Source organism: Emydura macquarii, unplaced genomic scaffold (assembly GCF_026122565.2).
Source record: "Emydura macquarii macquarii isolate MOO-44397 ecotype Brisbane River unplaced genomic scaffold, CSIRO-AGI_Emac_v2 contig_2205, whole genome shotgun sequence".
NCBI classification, from domain to species: Eukaryota; Metazoa; Chordata; order Testudines; family Chelidae; genus Emydura; species Emydura macquarii.
This window is the reverse complement of record NW_027132342.1, coordinates 21,199,634-21,222,706: the sequence shown is the minus strand read 5'-3', so window position 1 is coordinate 21,222,706 and position 23,073 is coordinate 21,199,634. Positions and strand designations below refer to the sequence as shown.

The 23,073-nt window shown below is 44.6% G+C and overlaps 1 protein-coding gene and 1 long non-coding RNA gene across 2 annotated transcripts in view; one reads left to right on the top strand and one right to left on the bottom strand.

Annotated features, from left to right (window-relative positions):
* LOC137160491 (uncharacterized) overlaps window positions 1-23,073 on the bottom strand; it is an 87,910-nt gene that overhangs the window by 25,492 nt on the left and 39,345 nt on the right. The window lies entirely within an intron of this gene.
* Window positions 1,281-21,996, top strand: EMP1 (epithelial membrane protein 1). Its single transcript, XM_067559059.1, has 5 exons — window positions 1,281-1,478; window positions 13,630-13,766; window positions 17,101-17,206; window positions 17,322-17,462; window positions 20,257-21,996. The coding sequence occupies exons 2-5, from the start codon at window positions 13,689-13,691 to the stop codon at window positions 20,415-20,417; spliced, it is 486 nt and encodes a 161-aa protein (XP_067415160.1). The 5' UTR covers window positions 1,281-1,478; window positions 13,630-13,688; the 3' UTR covers window positions 20,418-21,996.

Below are 23,073 nucleotides of genomic sequence, written 5' to 3'. Positions count from 1 at the left end.
AGCGTCTCATGGTCCTGGATGCCAACAGCCATTCTGGGGCAGAGAAGAAAATGTACCTTTCACATCCACTTTCCATTATAGGCCAGGTTGAGTAGGTCCCTTTTAGCCTTATGCTGGACCTGGGAGACAAAACCCTGACTCGATTGAAATCAATGGCAAAATTTCCATTGGCTTCAATGGAGCCAAGACTGCATTCAGAACATGTACGTAGTTCTCACTCCTGCCTAACTATAGCCCAGTTTAAGCTGGGTGCTTTGCTTTAAAACTAGACTGGGGTCACAGAAAAGGCAGCAGTACCAGACAGAGGGAGTAGTCTGAAAAACAGCCAGAATTTCTTTTCACCAACTCAAACTTCAAAAAGTATCTACTTCCTTTTTATGAAAACAATCTAGCATCTTCATCACTGGAGATGGAAAAGCCTTATCCAGTTATCTTGTCTGTCTGTCACTGCTCCACTCTGCAAATGCAGACTTATTCTCTAAAGCAGAGGATCTCAAATGCTTTCACAGTGGGACCACATTTTAACAGAGATATTTTATGGATGCCATCCCTTTTCCATTCACCATCATCACCCAGGCCCCTCTCCTTCCCGGTCGCAAATATCTAACAGCCTCAGAGCAGCTCAGCCAATTGCTTTCATGGGAAAGTGTTCATGTATTTTTGGATATCTTCAGTGTGATGAGTTATTATCCTCTGAAAACAGTTATTCACACTGTCTCCTCATTTCATCTCTCCTTCCAGCTTGCTCTGTCTCTCTCACCTGGAGACAAGGAGGAAAGCCATCCCCAACAGGCAAACAGGTGCTCCACTGCTTCAGGGACTACGTTTGGGTATCTCTGCTCTATATTTCCAGATTAGCCCCACTCTGCAGGAATGATCATTTTGCCCTTCCTCTGCTCCCTTAGGAAAGGTTTCCTTCTCCTGAATGTGACACAGGGGTGTGGTGTGCGGTGACTCAGTCAGGCATCACCACACCCTAGGCTGGGGTCATTTATTTGTTTGCTTGAGTGCATTGTAGCTCTTGTTGCCACATTTGTAACTATAGAATTTTTTTTTAAATGGTAACCAGAAGTCCGTTTTTGTAAACAGATGCTGTTTGGGCGCCTCCTATTACTCATCTGGATTAGTGTCATTCCTTTTTCCAGGCTGTGGTCTCTGTACTGCACTGAGTCAGACAGAACTCCACAAGAGATTTCTTTGAATGACTGCTTTCCTCCCAGTGACTCTTGACTTGCTGCCAAAAAAGCAGGGCGTAGCTTTTTTTTCCTTTTCTTTAAAGCTAGACTGATTCATAGAAACTCCTTTAAAACACAGCGAAAAGACACCACCCCATCGCACATCCTGACACAGCAGCAGAGGAAACTTATAACTCCGGCAGGCAGACACTCCCTCCACTGCAGCTCTGTACATCGAGAAGATAGGACTAAGGCAAAGCAAGCTCCTTCTTCTAAAGGTGCCAGAACCAGCCCCACTACAGGGTAAGACCTCTTCCCAAACTCCTCAGCAACTGCTTTTTTCTCCATTCAGTATTGTCCTTCCCTTTGATCTAATACCTCTATCTTTCCCTTTCCCCCCATTTCCCTTGTTCTCTCTATCTCCGAGTGCGACTCACTAATGGCAAACACTTATGCCTTTATATTTTGCTTTGAAATCCAGCCACAAATAGGGCTGGGGCACGATAGATGGCACCACACAGTCTGTCTGCAATTGCACGCTGCTTGCTGCTAAGGTAACTCTATTCTTGCCTCGAGGGTATGTATGAGTGTGAGAGAGACACAGCAGAACCGTCTGTGCCATGCTGAGTAAGGGAGTTGCTTGCTACATTTTTTTTTTAAATGACACATTTTGCAAGCTTCGGAGTTTGAAAACAATGCTGCTAATTCAGATTAACACCAGCTCAACTCAGATCAGAAGCTGGCCTTTGGTTTTTCAGATTTCCTTCATGCTTCTGTGTGTGTGTGTCAAAGCTCTTCCATTTTGTTAGTGATTTGCAACTCACTGCTTTAAAAAAAAATATTAAAACTTAAGTTTTTAATGGCAAAAGTGTTGGCACAACTCAAGTCAGATTTGGGAGGCTCCTTCTCTGAATCCTAGCTAGTAAGATTGAAGCTTACCCAAATTTCTAACCAAAGACATATGAACAATGTGATTGCAAATCACTCCTTCTTGGCAGCCAAATCCCTGGGGTTGGGAGTGATGAAAATAAAGCAAGGAAGACGATGGAAGTTTTGAAAGCAATAGGAGAGCTGCATGGAAAAGGTAGAGGGGATAAAGGAGTGGGTTGGCAGGAGACCTGAAAGTTGGGCATTGCAGAAATTGGCATATTTCCCGATCAATCCTCCTCCTACCCTAAACCAGTGGTGACACATGGGGTCATGTGCTCCCCTCAGATTTCTGCCTTCCATTTAGAACAGAGGTTTTCAGACTGTGGGGCATGCCCTGCCAGAAGCTAGTGGATTGGAAGCTGGTAGGAGCTCCCCTTGGCCCACTTGGATCCCTGGCTTTCCTCACTATGAGGGCGGGGTACTGGCTGGTTGCCCAGCAGCCCTCCCTGCCCTGCTCCCCGAGCCAGGCTGCCTTTGCATAGCCAGACACTCCCCAAACAGGGCAGGCAGCACAGCTCCAGCCTGCACCCCTGATGCGCTCTTGCCTCTCCCATGAATGAGCCTGGCGCCAATCGGCAACGCCCCTTGCCCACAATACCTGGCTGCCATGAGAAGCTCCCCAGGTGCTTGCTTAGTTCAGAGGCAATGCATGGGGTGGTCACTTGCCCCCCTCGAGAACCGTTAAATTATGCTCCCCCCCCCCCCGCCATCAAGAGTTACACATCATCTCTACCCTAAACCCCTTTCCCCAACAATTCTCTCATTTCCCCATAAATATATTTAAGACCAGCCTTGCTCCCATTTAATTTGCAGCCTGTCTGCAAATTGTGGGAGTTTAGCCTGTGGCTGTGCACACTTGCAGCTGTTGCCCACCACCCAAGAGGCAGCTGCATTTCAGCGGTGGGTGAAGTGACCAAGAAAGAGAGAGTCGCTAGAGCTTTACAGATCCTTCTGGCTGAATGGCACTTGTGGTGGTGAAAGCAGTTATTTGATGTTCTTAATTCTAAAATACATTTGACAAAGTCTGTGGGAAGAAAACAATGGCTGAACGGCCTTTTGCTAGAAGGCACTTGTACTCCCTCTCTAAAGGCACTTGTGAGAGTGGCTTTGTCTAGGCGTGCCCCATTTCAACATCACTCTAATGAAGAGAGAATTTCTTTTTCTGAACGCACACAGAGATGGGCACAGGACATGATGTGCCTGAAGACATGGGGCCAAGTTCATCCCTGGGATAGCTCTATTGGCTCATTAGGCGTCCCACACAGCAAGCCAAGATGTTTGCTACAAAGGGTTTAAAATCAAGCAGACTTAACCTCCTCCTTTCGCCCAAACTCTTTGCACAAACACCTGGGAGGTGGGGCGGGGCAGCCCTGAGATTGCCAAGAGATCTTGCCTATGCAGATTATTTCCCTATAACAGGACAATGCAGAACAGTGCAGCTCAATGATATACAATATACGCCTCTGGAGCAATGGCCCCAAATAGTGTAGCAATGCCACTGGATGTTGCTCTGTCTTGGGATCATTATTATTACTTCTACTACTGTAATGCCTAGAAATCCTAACCAACATTGGGGTCCCCTTGTGCTGGGCATTATACACACCCAGTGCCTGCCCCAAAGAATTTACAGTCTAAACAGACCAAGGGAGGCAGGAAAACAAAGGGGATATGTCACAGCAGAGCTGGGAATAGAAGCCAGGTCTCCTAATTCCCATCCCAGACTCCCCCTATGAACAACATGTGCCTCTTGTGGGATAATGTTTAAAATGAGGGAACATGAGTGAGAGAGGAATGAATCCTGCTTGCTTTACTCATGGAGGTGGTCCTGTTGAAGTCACTTGGGCCTAGATTGCATAAGGGGATCCTGCAGGCGTTTTGTGCAGTTCCTATATGACAGCAGCACATCAGGTGTGTCTGAGTGGGGAACAGGCTGTACCTTTCGTTCATACAATTTCAAAACTCATAAGGAGGGGGATTGAGCCCCTCCCATGGAAAACCTGAGGGAGGTGGGCCTGGGCTTCACGGAGAATCCTCTGGTTCTGGGGGAGTGTGGTGCATATAAGGCCCTCTCTGCTTGTATTGCAGCCGCAGGGTGTATCTTCAGGATTTTCAACTTGGCCATTCTTAAGCAATACAAAGGCGTGCCAATAAAATACTGTAGCTGGCTACTGGCTTGAGAGGGAGCATTGGCGCTAGTTAGGAAACTTGAAAGCAGACCCAATTCAAGGAAATAAAAAAGCCTTGCTGCTTAGGTATTTTGAGAGAGGCCACAATGCAGGGATCTTGGGGTATGTCTAGATGGCAGCTGGGAGACAGAGGAGCTCTGCTCAAGCTAGTGCGGTAACAATAGGAGTGTGACCAGAGCAGCAGCTTGGGCTGGTCACCCAAATACGTACCCGTGGGTACAGGGGGTGGGGGTGGGTGAGGCAGGATTGTACTCAAGGGGGCTAGCTCAAGGCGCCACCTGTGCTGCCAGGACCTCACTGCTATTTTTAGCGTGCTGGCTCGAGCAGAGCTAGGGTGTCAGCCTATTTTGCTGGGGAGCAGCCTCCAGCTGCCATGTAGACATACACTTGGCTAAACTGACCAAATGTAGGGGAATTCAGAACTGAAGCTGTCCTTAACTTTGTCCACAAGCCTGCTGCGATTGATGCATGACTCCCAGGCAGCACGGCATGGCAGGCAGCAGAACCTTATTCAATATGAGTGCCTGAATTTCCCCAGAGTGAAGGCGGGTGGTCTCTGTGCTAACACTGCCTCTCCTCCCTCTGCCAGAAGGATTTCATGGTGCATGTCAGCTTGAGGCCATGCGCCATATGTCCCCTGTGCAATGGCAGATTTCCAGTCCTGCCCTAAATTCCCTTTGGCTTCTGGGCAGAAGCTCTCATCACATTGAGCACTGTACCTGGTGTGCAATGCGCTAAGGAACCAGAATGGGCATCAAAGTGGGTGTTTACACTAAAATACCCATGGTGAACCCATAGTGGACCTCCTCCTGCAAGACTGGGCATCGCTAATACGTTCTCAGCAATAGACACCCTTGCTTTACATTAGTATAACCTTCCAGCTGAATAGTAACAGACGAAAGGGTAGATCAGTGCTCAGAGAATTTCATTCCCTATTTTCCTTCTTGCTTCTGTTCGCCTGCAAAAAGGCTAATGGAAGAAGGATCACAGGAACTAGTTTTCCTACTTTTCCAGCATGGCAGCAGCCAGGTGGCTGGAAGAGTCAAGAGCTGAGAGCCCAAGTTAGGGGTTCACTTCCCATTCCAACATTTGAAGATGAATTTCTAATTTTTCAAGGATCTTTCCAGCAAGCCAACTGCTCACAGAGACAAACAATAGGGTGCTAAATAGGTTTGGGGGGGCTTCTTCTTCAGACATATGACTACCATGTCTACTCATTTGAAGGCCCCTGCAGGGCAGAAAGCATTCCAGGACACCTCTTTTTTCTGCTCCGAGACTACCTTCTGAAGGAGCAGCTGCATAGGACTGCAGTTTCTGGCAGGATTTCTAAGAATCTTATCAGGTTGTTTTGAAAGTGCCTCACAGAATCATGGAGTTTAAAGCCAGAAAGGACCACTAGATATAAGTCTGACCCCCTGTATATCACAAGCCACCACCACTACCCAGCACCTGCACACTAAACCCAACAACCAAAATTAGACCAAAATATTACAGCCCACAAGAGACTAGACTATTATGTGTCACAGGCAGAGAATGGGATGGACCAAGATGCATCAATGCCTGAGGCCCCTGAAGTGGCAGGGAAATGATTAAGTGAGATATACCCAGATAATCCTGGCAAGTGACCTGCACCCACATACTCCAGAGGAAGGCATAAAATGCCCTAGGTCACTGCCAATCTGACCTGCTGGAAAATCCCTTCCCAACCCCATATATGCAATCAGCTAGACCTGGAGCACATGAGCAAGAAGCAGCCAGCCAAGCACCTGTGAGAGAGAGAACAGTCAGTGTCATCTCAGAGCACTGGATCACCCTCCCAGTATCCCATCTCCAGCCTGGGCGTCCCTGATGTTTCAGAGGAAGGAGGTTAAAAGAAAAAAAAAAAAAAGCCCTCTCAGAATACACTGAGTAAGGGAGAGGGAAAATCCCTTCCTGACCCCTGCTGGTAACTGGCTGAAATCCTGAAGCATGAGTTTAAAAAACATAAGACATAAACTCAGCTGCTATAGCAGCCCAACATGCAAAATGCTAACCTGCACCACGTATTTGAGAAATCTTCCCCAAATCTGCAGCTGGGCAGCCCCTTCTACCCTTCCCCTCTTGAACAGGCTAAGCATCACAGCAGAGCAGATGGCATTCTGGGAGCAGCTTTCCTACTAATGCCAAATGTGGCCTACTCAATTTTGTGTCACTTTCATGGTAGAGAAGGCCGTATGGCCAGGCTAAGAGGATTCAATCTCCTCTCCACCACCCCAACCCAACCCCCTTGAAGGAGGGATTGTGTTTGTCAAGCTGAAGTTTAGGGTATAGGATTTTACCCACCAAATATGAAACACAGTGTCTGCAGCAGAGTAGGTAAGAGGCTGGCAATGAGAATCTTAATAAATCAGAAGAAGAGCTTGAACCATGATATACCTGGGCTACATGCAAAAATCAATGGACCATTCTTGCTCAAGCACGTTGCTTCAATTTGCTGCCAAATCAATCTGGAGGTTTCCTGGGATCCCATGATCCAGAGGGCCACACCTTGTTTTTCTTTCCAGCCGCAGTTATAGCTCCTGGGAGGCCACCCTTGTGATTATTTTGGTGCTGTGGACACGCCTTCTGATTAGAGGGCGCACTAGGCAAGTGCCTTCTCTTCCCCACATTGCTAGCTCAGGCCAAAGTCTGCTTGGGAGTTATTAAAGCAGCAACTTTGGAGTCCAACGTCCAAGCGCTTGTCATCACTGAGGTCATGTCTACCTTACAAACTTTGGTCAAAGTAAGTTATGTCTGAGCTGTGTCCCTCTCAAGGAATAGACTAAGCCTTTTGGAAGGGAGGAAGAGCAATCAGAACAAGGGGACTGAAGTGCAAAACACTCAGAGATGAGGGATAAGATAATGCAAGCAGATCAAGGATTTGCTAAGGTGCGGCCGCTGGTTTTGGAAATCGCACACGTTGCTGAAGTACTACATTTTATTGCTAGGATTTTGAACCAAACATCCAGGAGCAGAGCATTTGCCATGCCTAATCAGACCATTGATCCATCCAGTCTGGTGTCCTGCCTCTCTCAGCTGCCAGATGTGCAGCGCTGTACAACGCATCAGGAGGAATTCTTTCCTGACCCTGGTGGAAATCGGTTTGCACTCTTGTCACACATAACTGCACGTACTATTATTCTTCATAAAACTCCCAGCCCTCTTACAGTCAAATAGGGTTTATGACCTCTTGCAGCAGTGAAGAGATTGCTACTGAACAGTTTGCATTTTAGCTAGCACCATCTTTTCTTAGCTGCTTTTCAGACACACCAGCTCTTTGGGGGCATCACGCCTGTGCTGGCACATATGGGGCAGGTTTATTGTTGACACTAAAGGGCAGTGATTTGCAACCTTTTTCATTTATGGACCCCTAAAAATTTCAAATGGAGGTGCTGACCCCTTTGGAAATCGTAGACATAGTTCTGTAGAACACCCCCCCGGACCATGGACCATAGGTTGAAAACCATGCTGTAGGGGAAAAGGAGAGGTCATCTGACTAGGACTCAGGGTTCTGGGGTGCTTAGCTAACCATGCCCCTTCATAGCTAAAGGTTACATGGAAACATAATAGTGTGTTCAGGCAGGCTTCACGCTTAGGCTTTTGATAGCAGTGTACTGTACTATGACTTTAAAGGACCATTTAATGGAATCATGATTGTAAACCATTTTCTATAGTACAGGCACTGACACACATGCATGCAGCCAAACTCAGATACCCTCACACAGATAAATATGTGCACACAAAAATAAAGCACACATAAATCAAACATAAACGCACGCAGGTAAGCTCATAGACACACCCACAGCAAAGTCATGCCAGATACACACACATGCAAACTCACAGAGACACATACACAGAAATAAACATTCACACACTCAGACAAATCTCACATGCACACCCGCAGCCTCGAGCCCATCAACTGGACATGTCTACGCTTGCTCTTTTCTCTCCCTGTTCCTTTTCATTATTTTACTGTGAGTTCCAGGCCCTCCCAAACATTTTACATTTTTAATTAACCAGTCTTCAGAACAGAAATCTTGAAACTCTTAACATGGCAAAGTGCCTTTGCCCGCTCCCTCACTTCCCACGTTCCCCCAAAGTACCCAGCATGGAGCACAGAGCATTCTTAGGCATCTTATTATTACTAATCATTAAGCCACTGAAATAGTTCTGTGGCTTCCATTCACTCTAGTTTCCCCTTATCTCCTTTCTAGTCTCTCTCAGTCCATTTTTAGACACTCAACCCTTCCTTTCTCCCTGCACATGTGGAGTGCAAGGAGATACAGTACTTTCCTCCAGTCCTGGCTTTTGGCAGCTTGCTAGACCTCAGGCAGCATTCTCTTCCCCTCCCTACCATCAAGAGACCTTCAGAGTTTCTGTTGAGGTTGTCATATGAGTTGGCGCTCCAGGGCTTTTCTTCCTGAGAAAATGCCAGTTTCTCAGCGCTTACCTTTGGTACTGAGAGATTCACCCACTCTCAAATGAATCATAGACATCACAGATTAAAAACCCTGTCAGATCATCTTTTCCATTCCTCCTCTCACCCCAGCTAGCGCAGGATGTTCCCGATAGTATGTTCTCCAGGGCTTTGTCCAGTCCAGTTATAAATGACTCAAGCGATGGGTCTTCCACCACTTCCCTTGTGAGACTATTCCACAGCCTCACTACTAAATATTTCCTGATCTCCAGCCAAAACATTGTGTTTGCTCAATTTCATCCCATTACTTTCAGTTATAGCCTCTTGGGCCACCCTGTGCAATGCCGCTCTTCCCTTTATGTTTACACCCATCAGATACTTGGAGGTGGTTGGCATATCCCCTCTAGTTATTGTAAGTCCAAGCTATGTACCTTGTAAGGCCTTTTAATCACACTCCTTAAATCAAAGACTCCAAAAGTGCATGTTCGCGCACACAGACTCCCAAGAGAGCTCTCTGCAGCGAAGAGATGATTCACCCACATCTTTATAAAAGGCACCTGATTTGCAAACCATAATGACCTATAAAACCTGTTTCAACAGGGCCCCTGGCCTCACTTGGGTCTGAAACAAGAAGCAGACCACAGGGGGAAATGGCCCCTTTACAATGTTTAGCCTTTGTAATCTTTATAGCCACCAACTCTCTGGTATTGGTTCTGGGGGACAAAATAATCACGTCACAATGACCTTTGCATCTTTGTGCCATGAAAACTGAGTCCATCCATGGTGAGACAGTGCGCTCACCACACAGGGCCTGTCAAAACAGCAAAGGCCCCTGGGGTGCTCAGATATTGTATCTACGTAGGACAGGCTTGTGGAACAGTTCTACACATTTGTGATAGCTGACACACACTCCTGAGCCACCTAATTGTGGTGATACGATAAGTAGCATTGCCCGTGGCAGTATTTGCTTTATTACACTGGCGATTTGCTGGTGTCAGAGCTATTAGTCTGTGCCAGCTGTAGGGTGGCACATCCAGTATTTTTCTCTTCTGCTGTAGCCTTCATACTCTTCACCTTCATTACCAAATGATCCTGGCCCTGACTAGAGGCATCAGATCTGTTACCCTGTGCCAATTCTAAGGTGGCAACTAGTGCTGGTTGAAAATGTTCCAGCCAAACTATTTGGACAGCAAGCTGGGTTTCAACTAAGTGATTCCCCACCCGCAAAGCGTATGCTGTCTGCAGAGGTCTGGGGGGCAGGGGTTGATAAAAAAAAATCTGATATGGTTATCCTCCTGCCTTAAACTGTAGTGTAGCAGGGCTTTGTGTTGTGAACCAATCATTGTGTTCTCCTCAGAAGAAGCATTGTAGCAGTTGGTGAAGATGTTCCTGTATAGAGAGTGGTTGTAAAAGCAATTTAGGATCCTTTGTGATGAAAGGTGCTATAGGAATGTAAGCTGTTGTTATTCATTATTAGCATTTATATCATTCTCTCCATCCATGATCCTGGTGGGGGAGAGAAAGGGGGAGAATCTCAGTCTACCCTCACCAGTACTAAGTCTCTCTTTCATCTCAAGCCATCCAAGGTGATTACCAGGCAGATGAGCTCACATCCTCTCCTACTCTCAAGTTTCGCATCTTTCAGGAATTATTCTACCCACTCTTCCTGACCCAGTAACTGATTTCCCATCATTAAGGCCTGCAGGGGACTGCCGCAGGGCTTACTGTACATTCCACAGGCCCTGGTTCCTGGACATGCACCTCCCTGGCTGTCGAGATGCAGCACTAGAAAGGACAGACTACACTGAACAATTGCAGCGTTAAGTGATTGCCATTTTGAACTCTTTGGGGTGAGCCAGTGGAAAAACAGGCATCTCCAGGATGGTTGGGACTGAACCACAGTCCAGTAAAAGCCTGATAAACTCCAATTCCAGCTGCAGCTAGATTGGGGAAAGGAGGAGAAGGGATATGTATGCAACATGTGCTGTTGCTCTAGCAATATGACCCCACCCTGCTGATGAGAACACATGCCTCACCCCTGCAGAACAACCAAGGCACTTTCTATTGTGTTTAATGAGAAGAAAAGCACATGCAGCACCGTCAGAAATGGAAAAGACCTATTATCTTGCTCTCCCCTGTCCCTTAGCTCACATGGGATTGTTCTCTACTGTGTATTCAATGGGCGAAAGGGACAATGAACAGAGAAGGTAGTCATGCTTTTACTCAGAATGACTCAAAGTTAATCGACATCCCCTGAGTAACTCACATTAGTAGCATGTGTAGAGAGAGTGGCCATCATACTTGGGAAGTAGGAATGCCAAAAGCAACCTAACTAGGACAGATCATGAGCAGCATGCTAGATGTGAGTAGAACTGATGAAAAAAAAAAATTCACAACAAACAAAAAATGAAAATTCCAAAATCAATTTTGTTTTGTTGTTTTGTTGGTGGTATTGTTTTTGGTTTGGTTTGGTTTGGTTGATTGTTTTTAATTTTGGTTGGAACATTTTTATAACAAAACGGTACATCTATTTTTTTTTTTTAAAGCATTTAAAAATGAATGTTTTGGTCAGCTTGGTCATGTGACTATTAAAAAATATTTCCTTTTTTTTTTGTTTAACACCCCCCTCCCCCCCCCAATCATTTAACAATTATAAACTTAAAAAAAACTTTTTGGGTAAAAATATTTTGATATTTTAAAATGGCATTTTTCAATGAAAAATATTTTGTTTGAAAAAAAATACGAAGACCTCCAGTTTTGAGTTTCCTATGTGACATGGTGATAAAGAAAGCCAATACAGTTTGGGTCTCCGTACACAGAAACCTCACATCAGGGAGCAGGGAAGATATGATTTCTCACAGCCTATAGCACTGGTGTTCTCTTTAGTCAGATCAGTTTCAGAACCAAACCACAGGGAATTCAGATGACAGATTATTAAAATTGCTGGAGAAATCCACTTAGAGTGTGGTTTACAGAAGTGCTGAACATCCAACAATTGCCACTTGTAGTCAGTGGGAGGTGTGAGTGCTCGCCTGAAGTACAAAGAATTTTCTAGGATAATCCAAGGGATAAAAGCAAGCCATGACAAATAGAGACAGAATATCAGGACCCATTTTCTACAAGTCAGATCTATTAGGCTATGGAAAAACTTCCCAAGAGAAATAGTGGAAGCCACATTGGTTGAGACTTTGGAAACTGAACAGGACAAAGCACTGAAACAGATATTTACAGTGAAGAACAGTCCTGCACGGATGTCTTTCTCTGGTTTCTGTAATTCTGGGAATTCCTGCTGGTTATTAGCTAAGCCAGTTTTAGACAAATGGCAAGTAAGTGGGAAAATTGTGTCATCACAGTCCAAATGCCACCATGTAATCTTTAAAAGCAGGTCTCACCCACACAAGGCTGCAATTAGACAAAAAGGAAGGAGTGGGGAAGGTGGAGTAAATGAGCAACATACGCCATTTGTGTGACTCTACAAAGCCTTTTTCTTATAGTTTGTATGACAGATGTTATTAAAAAAATAACTGCAGTATTATATTGCATTGGCACTGTTCCTCATCCAGAAAGGAAATACTGCTGGATTCCTGACCTGACTCACCTGACACAAAATAACTGCATATATAAAGCAGGGATTTGACACTGCTCCTCCCCTCGCCATGAGAAGGAGGGCAGGAAATTAATTTAACTCCCTTTATTTAACTCCCCACTTTTTTGGTAGCAATCTTCCACTGGCCAGAGAACATAGACTAAAGGACCCAACGAGTCTTTCCTATCTCTAATTTCTGTGACTCTAATTACTGATAAATGTCCTTGCCAGATTTGTGTAGGAGTGAATCTGTTCTCAAAATTAGGCCTCTGCTCCTTAAATTTAATTATTTCAGAAAAGAAAACAGTAGAGCTGGTTAAAGGGCAACATCAGAACCTGCCAATGCTAGTTCCTAAAATCTGTCTTCTGTCTTCTTTTTAAATCATATATTCATCAGTGACAGGAAACACTACAGGACGTCAAGTCCTGCTGCACAGAGGGGAATAAGGCAAAGGAACCAGACGCAATATATGTGAAGGGTATCAATGCAGTAATATATTGAGCAGATTTCCTTGAATTTAAAAGAAAATCAGGAGTAGCCGTCACTACAAACCAATGCTTGGGATTTTTTTATGGGAACTGCAACAATTTCCATTTTAGGAATAAAGAATCTGAGCAAAGCAATGACTCTAGTTATCTCACCTTGCAACATACCAGATCCGACCACTCAGCCATTAAGTACACTAGTCTATTTTCTCCCACTCTGGAACAGCCCGGTGGTTCATCTATTCTGGTATTCTCTCTTAACATAATGGATCAGACCACCGGCTTGCATGGTCCTGTATTCCACTCCAACAGTTCCCAATATCTGACATGTCAGAGGAAGACAAATCTCCACCCCAAACAACTCATGATACACCAGACCAACTGGGTAACACCGTATTGAAGAGTGGGGGATGAGGAAAAGGAAATCATTCCTGACGTCCAGGGCCCCAATGGGCAAGTAGCTCCATTTCCTAGTGTTTGGGACTGGAGTATATCACTTTACCCTACACAGCACCTAACTTTATTAATGGTCATACGTATATTCAGCCTATTTTTAAAGACTACCCACTGTGTCTTCGGAACCCTGCTTTGCATTTCCTCCAAGACTGGTTACTGTGCCTACAGTTCCTCTCCAACTGCTCTGAGTGATTTGCTTGGAGGTGGGGGTTACTGGTATTTTTAGATACATTTTTCAGCACTAGGTCAATGTTTCTGGGGTGGGCTTAGAACAAACCTGGTTACTTTCTTGCATGTAATTACTGGTTTATTGTCACAATGTTCTTGGTTTCAGCACCCACCTTTATTTTCCTCTCCAATATTTTTTTCCCGCAGAATCATCTGAGTTTGAGACTCCCTCCTCTACCCTCACACACACAGACTGAGAAGCCAAGATGTTGGTGCTACTGGCTGGTATTTTTGTGGTCCACATTGCCACTGTGATCATGCTGTTTGTCTCCACCATTGCCAACGTAAGTAATTCTGCCTCTGAACAAGACAGTGTTGTTGAAGCTATGTTGGTCTCTATAACACAAAGCTGAAGCTATTACCTCACCAACCTTGTCTCTCTGAAGAAGACAGGCAGCAGACACTGAAGGTTCAACCCTTCCACAGTTATAACCCCACATACCATTGAGATGTTCTATGTAGGGTTTCCAGTCTATAGAGTTAGGGTAGACACCCTCTTTCAGTAAATAGTAATATGCAAAGGAGCTGTTCAGAAAACATAAGGAGCCTAATTTACTGCTGTATTACTCCAATTTTATGCTGGTGTAGCTCCCTTGAAATAAATGTATATCTGAAAAAAAATCAAGCCACTTTAATTTAGATGCCACCCTGAGAACAGAAAAGTTCTTTGTCCTGAACTCAAAGAAACAGAGGCAGCCTCAAGGTGATGTTTCTACTCTCATAACCTGTAGTAGGAAACACCTGTACACGCCTCACTCAAGAACTAGCTGAGCAAGTGAGATTAGTGGAGGATAGTTTTGAGCTGAGATTTATCATCTGCCAGACAGTCTATTGTATAATTATATGGTATCCCAAGCTTGTCTGTTTCTGGAATGAAAAAGTGTTCTCATGAGCTGTTTGGGCAAAACTACACACAATTATTAGTAGCATTCATTATCATCTATTTATTAAAATACTGCCTACACCACAAATAAGGACTGGCCCTTGCCCATATCAAAAGCACTTTATAGTAGCAGAAATATGCAGCAGATTTATAAACATGCAACAAAATTGCAGCATACGATAAGCTCCAACCCCAAATAGCAAAAATGGACTAGTCCCCAGGTAATTGCATATTCCATGACACAAGATGGTATCTCATTTAAAAGAAAGAATGAGCAGTGTTTGGATAATATGTTATCTGATTGACTGAACCAGTTTTAGGTGCTTCAGGACTGATTAGTGCCACCCACTTCCAAGGAATAGAGATATTAATTTGGCCAAATCCTGCCTTCATATACCTTCATGCAATGTCACTGAAGTCAGCGGGGCTGTGTGAATATCACCGTGGGCAGGATGCTATCAGTTTACAAGATGTATATTTTTTCACTTGCACACAGATCATTGATCTCTTGTGACATTAAAATCATAGGTCAAAATTAAGACGTTATTGCAAACCTTCGAGAAAAGATTTATTATATAACACATGCAATTCATCTCCTACCAGGCTAGGAGGAGTTGGCAGTGGAAGGTTTACACACTGAGAATTCCCCAGATTCCACAGAGCATGTGATCCAAGAGCACATACATACAACACAAAAAGACCAAGTGTTGCTGGGGACTGACTCGTGACTGTAAATTGTTGGGCTAATGACCAAGTAACTCACAGAAGCATGAATACCAAAAGAATTCCAGGGGAGAGTTTCTTGAGCTGGAAAGAGTTGATCAAAGTCCCACTTGGTGTTAAGATGCTGCCGTTGCTCACCAAGTCAAAAAGGAAAACCAACAATTCTAATTAGAGTGAAGATAAAAGACTTGTTAAGAAACAAATACTGTCATATCAGTGCAAACCAGTGGTCCATTATGTCCCATAACCTGCCATATCAGTGGAAACCAATACTTCATCTAGTCAAGTAACCTACTGGGAAAGCCTAGTGCGCCATCTTGTCGGGTATACTGTCTCAAATAACTGTTCATTCATTGTTCAAAAGAAAGCACAAACTCCATAATGGAACGTAGTGTGCAATCCTGTACCACAAGGGAAAATTTATTCCTGACACCATCAGCTAAAGAGTTTAGATCCTGAAGGAAGCGTATGCCCCCCTACTAATAGTATCCTATCCAGTACCACTGCAGATTGTTGTTTATATAACATTAGTAGCTGGAGGCCTCAGCTAGGGTGGGTCCTGGCTGCGCTAAGCACTGTACAGGCATATAGTAAAATGACAATCCCTGCCCAAAAGAGCTTACAACGACAGATGCTATTTTTAGTCAGATAAATGTCCTTGTTTGTATATTACACTACACTACAGAATCAACCCCTCCAGTCCTCTTGACAGCAGCAGGGAGGCAAAGAGGCAGGCGCCAGCTCCATTTTAAAAGGCATATCCAAATACACATGAAAAACTCTCCTGTCTTTCAGAGCCTTCACCTGCACAAGCAGCAATGCAACCACTTATGTAACACAGAGCTGTTCCTATGCCTTAGTTTATACTGCCCCCTTGTGGCAACCCCTGTCTGAAAATTATTTAATCACCCCAAACTCACATTTAAGGGTCTGAAAACCAACAACAGGAAGGAAGAAACAGAGCTAGCAAGCTCAAGAAACACCAGTGAATTCTTAGTTTGTCCTGCACTCTGGTGTTCCAGAAAGTCTAGCACAACAAAACTGTATAAGAATATACTGCCCTGCCTCGCAGGATTTTGAGACTAAGAACTGCAGCCAAAACAGAGGTTAAGGTCTCTAATGAGAGGAAATTACACATTTTAAAAATTGTACAACTGTATTCAGTGTCTAGAGTCCCAAACAGAATTCACCATAACAAGGACAGACTCAAAGCTTCAAGCTTTCCTCTAACACTCCTGCCACATGATGGCTTCCAGCTAATTGCCACCTTCAGTCAGGTGTCCACCCATTCTGATTCCATAGGACACCTTCGTTTGTATTTAGGACGCCCTGCATGCCTCATTTGCTGGACATTGAAACTGCTCCCAAACGCTTTCAAAGCCAACAAATCAGCAGCATGTCTAAACACCCACAGTGCAGATGACCAACTAGAAAAGGCTGTACACAAAAGAGGAGAAAAGATTCCTTCTTCGCCTGCTACAGACAATCTTTTTATACCCCCCAGCATATATGTGTTTTCCTCTTATTATCTTAGCTGCATTAGCTAAAAATACTGATGAGTGGCTATGAAATTATCCAGTTCTTTTCAAAATTCATCCATTATTCATCCAGTAACCTCATGTGACTATGAGTTCCATATATTAAATATTTCAACATTCTATTTGTTTGAAGTGTACTGTCCTTCAATTCATTGTGTGGCCACTTATTTTTCATATTACAGGGCAGGACAAAAAGGAACCTATGATCAGTTTTTACTATATTTTTGTAATTGAGTCCCACCCCCAACTCTTCTTTTATCTAGACTAAATCTCTCAAGCCTTTCAAAGCTCTTGTCCCAGCTCTTGTCCCTTTAAATATTTGTGTGTTCCATGCACATGGTGAAGCTTCCTCTCTACAGATGCTTCCAACAGTCATTGTCCATCTCAGGCTCAGATCAGCTGATAGGCTGGAGCAATCATTGTCAGAATGGTCAAAAGCCACAAGATTGACATGACCGTTTTGTTTCATTTCAGGTCTGGATGGCAGGTAGTTTTGGAGCACAAACAAACTCAACAGGACTCTGGCTAAATTGTGTTGCAGGGAGATGCACTCAGCTGGCATTCAGTAAAGAGGATATGCGTAAGAGACGTTTTCTTTAAGTCTTGATATGACCTATATTATTTGAAGACCTGTGGTACATTGTGATACTGATAGTGTCTTAACACACAAACTCTCTCCCACCCTGTGTTGCCAGCTTCCCTCCAGGCAGTGCAAGCCTTCATGATCCTCGCTATCATCTTCTCCGTCATCTCATTGGTCATGTTTGTGGTGCAGCTCTTCACAATGGAGAAAGGAAAACGCTTCTACATCACTGGAGCCATCATGCTGATTTGCTGTAAGTCCCGTCTCTCTGTGTCAGGTTGCTTAAAGGTTTAAATGTGTGTGTACGTGTGTGTGTGGGCGCACAGGTAACACCCACACCCTTGCCTTAGCTTGTTCCTTCAGTTATTTCAGGGGTGCTGTCTGACAAGTAAAGGCCCCCAGTGAACTAAAGAGGTAGCAGCTTGATTGACATAACAGCAGAGTAGTGATTTGAGTGTAGTTTTGCATCAGCTGCTGCATTCCACCCCACAGATGGCCGCATGTCCGGGAGGAAAAATAGAGTATACATACCGCACATATACATCTTTTAGACAACGGCGTAGTTGGATTCCATATGTGGGGGGGCAGCTCCAGCCAGGCCAATGGGGTCACGCTTTAGGGGCAAATTCTGCGCCTGTCTGAGGCTTGCAGGGCTGGACCCACCGTGGATTCACAGCTGGCCTGTTGGGCCGGGCACCTGGCCCAGTGTTTGTTCAGGTCTCGCACACAGATGTGTGTGTGTCTGTGTGAGGGGGATTTAACTAGGGCCACAGGATGGCTAATATGCAGGAGCCTGTAGACAAGGTGGTCTTGAAAGCCACAGCTGGGAACCACCCAGCCTCCAGGGGCTTGGGCTGGGGGTGGGGCTCCCCACTCCCACGTGTGGGTTTCCTGTTGACTCAGAGCTGGCCCCACACTCAGTCACATGGTGCCGCTGGGCGGCCCCTCTTGTGTGGTAGCTAGCAGAGCCAAGCCAGTCAAGTGACCCCGGAAGCTGGGTGAGCTGTGAGCTGCACCCTGCAGGGACAGGCAGGCGCTGGGCTCTTCAGGGAGGGGTTGCTGCTTTCAGGAGGGGAGGCTGAGGGTCAGAGGGGTCTGCCCAGGGGCGACTGTGACTTGAGTCGTTTGCAGGGCGGCCGAACTTTTCAGTTGTGCCCCTCCCCTATTATCAATGTATACAGATGAGGGGGGAGGCAATGCCTCTCGCATGGTCCCCCCCAAACTCCACACATGCTTACAGAGCTGGTTGAAAAGTTTCCAACAAAAAATGGCTGTTTCCAAAAAGGAATTTTTCGTTGACTGTTTTCATTTGAAGTTTTCCAGTTTTATACTGAAAAACTGAAAATCAAAACGATTTTAGGAAAAAGAGTTCAGTTATCAAAAGAAGATTTTTGGGGGGGAGGAGGGAAAGGAAATGAAATGTTTTCTGTTTTTCAATTTAAAAAAATCCAAACAAACCAGAAAATTTCCATCAATATTTTTTAAAAAGCAACAAAATGATTAAATTTCTTTTGGAAATACTTACCATTTTCAAACTAGCTCTTATGCACACACACGTTATATATTAGTGCTATCACCCTCACTGCTGCACGAGTGGAATTACATTGGAATCAATGGAAAATGGAAGTGTACACCTGCTGGGATGGTTGTGTCCATTGTCTGTACACTGCTGTGGTATCTGTTCTTCTGGATTCAATGAGTCCTGCCCTATCAAAATGTCTGACCGTGGGACAGGTCATTCTCCATAGCATTAACCAAACAATCTCAAAGCATCTTGCTCCATCACAGAGTACCTCTGATGTAAAATTCAAAATGGCTGTTTCAAGAGAGCAGTCACTGCTTTGGTCATTCACAACGCATGGTCTGTGTCTTTTCAAGAAAGAACAGGGATCACAGACAATGTTTGCAAACTGCCAACACCATCAGGCAGTGAGAGAAGTCCTCTTGTCCGGCTCCTCCCAACCCTAATTACTATTGCCTTTTGAGGAAGAGGGCCTCAGATGTTTAGGAACAGGTTAGATGTATCCATAGGCAATTTAATGCTCCACTTCAGATTATGGTTTGGTTTATTACTCCAGGAAGTTATCCATACCAGTCCCCGCCTACCGTGTGTCAATCGTAAACAGAAGGTGATCTGACCCAAAGCCCATTAAAATCATGGGAGATTCCTCATTGACTTCACTGGCTTTTGATCAGACTCTTATTGTATGAAAGAGGAAAAGTACAAGTCAAGTATAATAGTTTTCCATCCTCCATGGCTCCCTGCTGACTAAGAAGAGATTCCCAATATAAGCTCTTGGTGTCCCAGGAGCAGTGCAGATCAGTCTTCAATTGGAAGTGCTTATTGTAGGGGAGGAATAGGGAAAGGAAACATGTTTGGGGCAAGCAGGTTGTTTGAATTGTTATTGGTTCAACGCTGGAGAATGACTAGAACAGTCAGTAGGTAAAGGCTCACAGGTTGGCAAACCCCAAAATGTCATCCATTTCCCCACCGCCCTCAGATCTGTTTTCAACATGTGCATTATGGTTATATGGTTTTGTAATTTTTCAAAAAAAAAAAAAAAAAAAAAAAGAGCTTGTGCCAGTAGCCCCAGTGCTCATGAAAAACTTTACAGTGACAAACCCCAATGTTAATGGAAGAGTACACAACCAACAAGTGTGTGCGGCCCCACTCTTGAGCGATTTGCCCACTAGCATGCACAGCTTCAGTACTCGTGAGGGAGCCTTCACTCTCCACAGCTCTGGTATCTGAGTAGCTACCATATGCAACCTTAGCATCTCTCCTACTTGGACTCAAGAGAAGCCTTCCAGTAACAAACCAGGACTTACCGCCCCTGTGCTCACAAGAAAAAACTAGCATACGGCGCTCAGGGCTCGTTAGCAGCTCTACAACAATAAATGAATGTGTGCACGTCCCAGTAATAAACATAAGGACAAGAGCGTCATAGGACACATGCCACCATATCACTGCAGTACCTGAGATGTCCTGCAATGATTCAGGTTTTCAAATGTAATTCAATTCTTTCTTCCCTCCTCTCCTTCTACAGGGCTCTTCATTTTGATTGCAGTCTCCATCTACACAGCCCGATTCCCACACTACTTCACAGCGCCTAAAGACCATCATGGCTATTCCTTCATATTGGTCTGGATCTGCTTTTGCTTCAGCTTCATCATTGGCATCCTCTACCTTGTCCTCAGAAAGAAATAAGACTGAGAAGAGTTAAAGGGGGGAGGGCTAGCACTTGGGGATGGGGAGGATGAGGAATCATTCAGCTGGGAGACATGTCTGGCCAATAAACACCAAAAACACCCACCACAAATGAATCCATCAAAGAGAAAGAGAAACAGTTCCAATCCAGATAGTACAGCCTGGATACTTGGGCCCTAAAGTTACAGACAAACTGCCCACCTGATGCTGTCCTCCTTCCTTGCAAAGTCAAGCTGTGCCTTAAGGAACCACCAGACTCTGCATCACTGACTCTGCGGCACATCAAGGAGATGAGCGCTGCATTTTCCTTCCTCCCCTCTCCCCTCTGTTTCTCCTTAGCATGCATTCTGGGTGGGGTGGTGAGCTAAGACTTTTTGCCCAGGAGACCCATGGGACAGGCCTTTTGTTACATTTTTATAAGGGTTAAAGACATTAAATCTGGAAACAGCCCAAATAGACCAAATTCAAGTTTTTGAAAATATAACTACAAATTCATTGCCATCCTGTTTCCTACCTAAGAAACAGACAAATTCCCATGAATAAAAATTAGGGAGAGAGGTGGAGGGAGAGAAGGAAGCACATAGGAACGGAGGGGAGGAGAGAGGGAAAGAAAGGAGGCAAGCAAGGATCCTAGTTACAGGGGATGCAGTTATAACTCGGTGGTACACACCCCAGAGAGTCATCTGGGTATGTCGCTCCACTATAGTTTGCTGTGTATCTCTCTAACACAGCAGCATGATGAAGATCTCAGGGAGTCCCTATGAAGCCATAAACAACCAGGTCTGTAATGCATGTGCTCTATAAGCAGTGGGACTGAAGGGACTTTCCTATCCAATCGCTGAGGCAGCCTGCTTAGGCTTGTGGGATCTCACCTTTCAATACTGAACTGGGTTTTTATGACTACCTGTAGGTAATAGATTTTCCCCCCCCTCATTGTAGCACAGGATGGGGCATTAATCATTGATCCCACAGTGACACTGTAAGTCGCCTCAAAGTAGAAAGATATTTGATGGCAGAGGAAATAAGGCCTAGTAGTTAGAAAGGAGAATCTGAGTCAGGACTTCTGTGTTCTGTTCCCAGCTCTGTCACTTAACCCATTTGTGCCTATGTTCTTCTATCTGTAAAATGATGTTAATTATACCTACCTCCCACATGAGATCCCCACATGAAAGGCTATATGGAAAAGCAAAGCACTGTTGTGTCATAATTGCAGGAACAGAGTTACTGTCTGCATCAGGGTATCCGATCCAAACATTTCCGTCCCTTTGAAAAGCATAAATAGTAAGTCGAGATTATTAGTGGCAAGAAGTCAGGATTCACTGTGGTTATGCCCACAAATTAAAGTTAGGTGGCAACAAGAAATTAATGGGTGCAGGGTTAGCATGAACAGTATTTTCGCTCACACTTTCTCTGTTACATTATCTTTCTGTGTAGACTTTGTTAATTCGGTGGACATAGTCTAATACTGTACTTTGCTGTTTCTTTGACAGAGTAAGTGTTTATTTCAATAGTCATTGTAAATATTTTGATACAAATGTTTCTAACTTTAGGGATATAAAATACAATTCAGTTCCCTTTATTTTACACATTTTTTGCCTTTTTTTTTAAAAGCATTTGAGACTGTTAATGAAGGTGTTGCTGTTCCTGCCAAATCAAAGCTCACTCTGCTATGATGCTGCAATGCTACCACATGGTGACTGGTGCAGATTATAGGATTTCACTTTAGATGTGAGCAGGGCTATTGCTTCAGGTCCTCTGTAACTCAGGCGGACACCACTGCAGTGGGTTATGCTTGGTTCCCATTTTCAAGTTTTCTTAACCACCATGAGAACGAGTTGTACAAAAGCCGAGATTCTGATACTCACCCTGAGCATGAGTAGGACCCAGTTCCAATATCCACATTCTAAAGCTGTGTACACCTTTATTTTGGGAGATGGGCAAGATGACTGAATGGAGCCTTTTTCACCTTCACTTCTATGATTTAATGCATGGAGAGGTCTAAATCGTGAGATCAGAACTCAAGGGCCAGTGGCATTTCCTGGCCTCAGCAAACCTGGGACGTGATCCTCTGAGATGCTAAGCATCCTTTGCTCACACTAGCTTGCATGATCAGGTCCACAGATAGTCATCTTGGTAGAAAGTGTTGCCAGTCAAATAAGCCACATAATTAGAGTTGCAGATACTCACAAAAGGGGACAAGGAGACATCCTACTAAGAGGTAGTGCCAGGACACTAAGCTTTAACAGTGTGTGACTTCTACTCCCCAAGTATAAACTGGCTGAAACATCACAACCAACTGGAAGGAATGCCTGTGCTGTGATCAGGTGTACAGGGGCTTTTCTCGCCCCCTGGAGGAGCCCCATAAGGTCTATGGTGCCTCACCCCAGAGGCATGCTTAGGAGGAGGCCCTGCCACCAGGGTTGCCAACCTGGCATTTTAGTTTTTACTGACATGAAGATCTGAAGTTGATTTTTTTTACTGACACGGTAAACCTTTTACTGACATCACTAAAAACACCATAAACAATACAATAATGTCACAAAAGTGTGTACTCGCTCATGATATTCTGTACGCAGGAATTCGGAATTATGCAATTGTTTTAGCTGCAGTTAATTGATCAGTTAGGTTCTTTGGGCGTGTGCAATAACAGAAAACC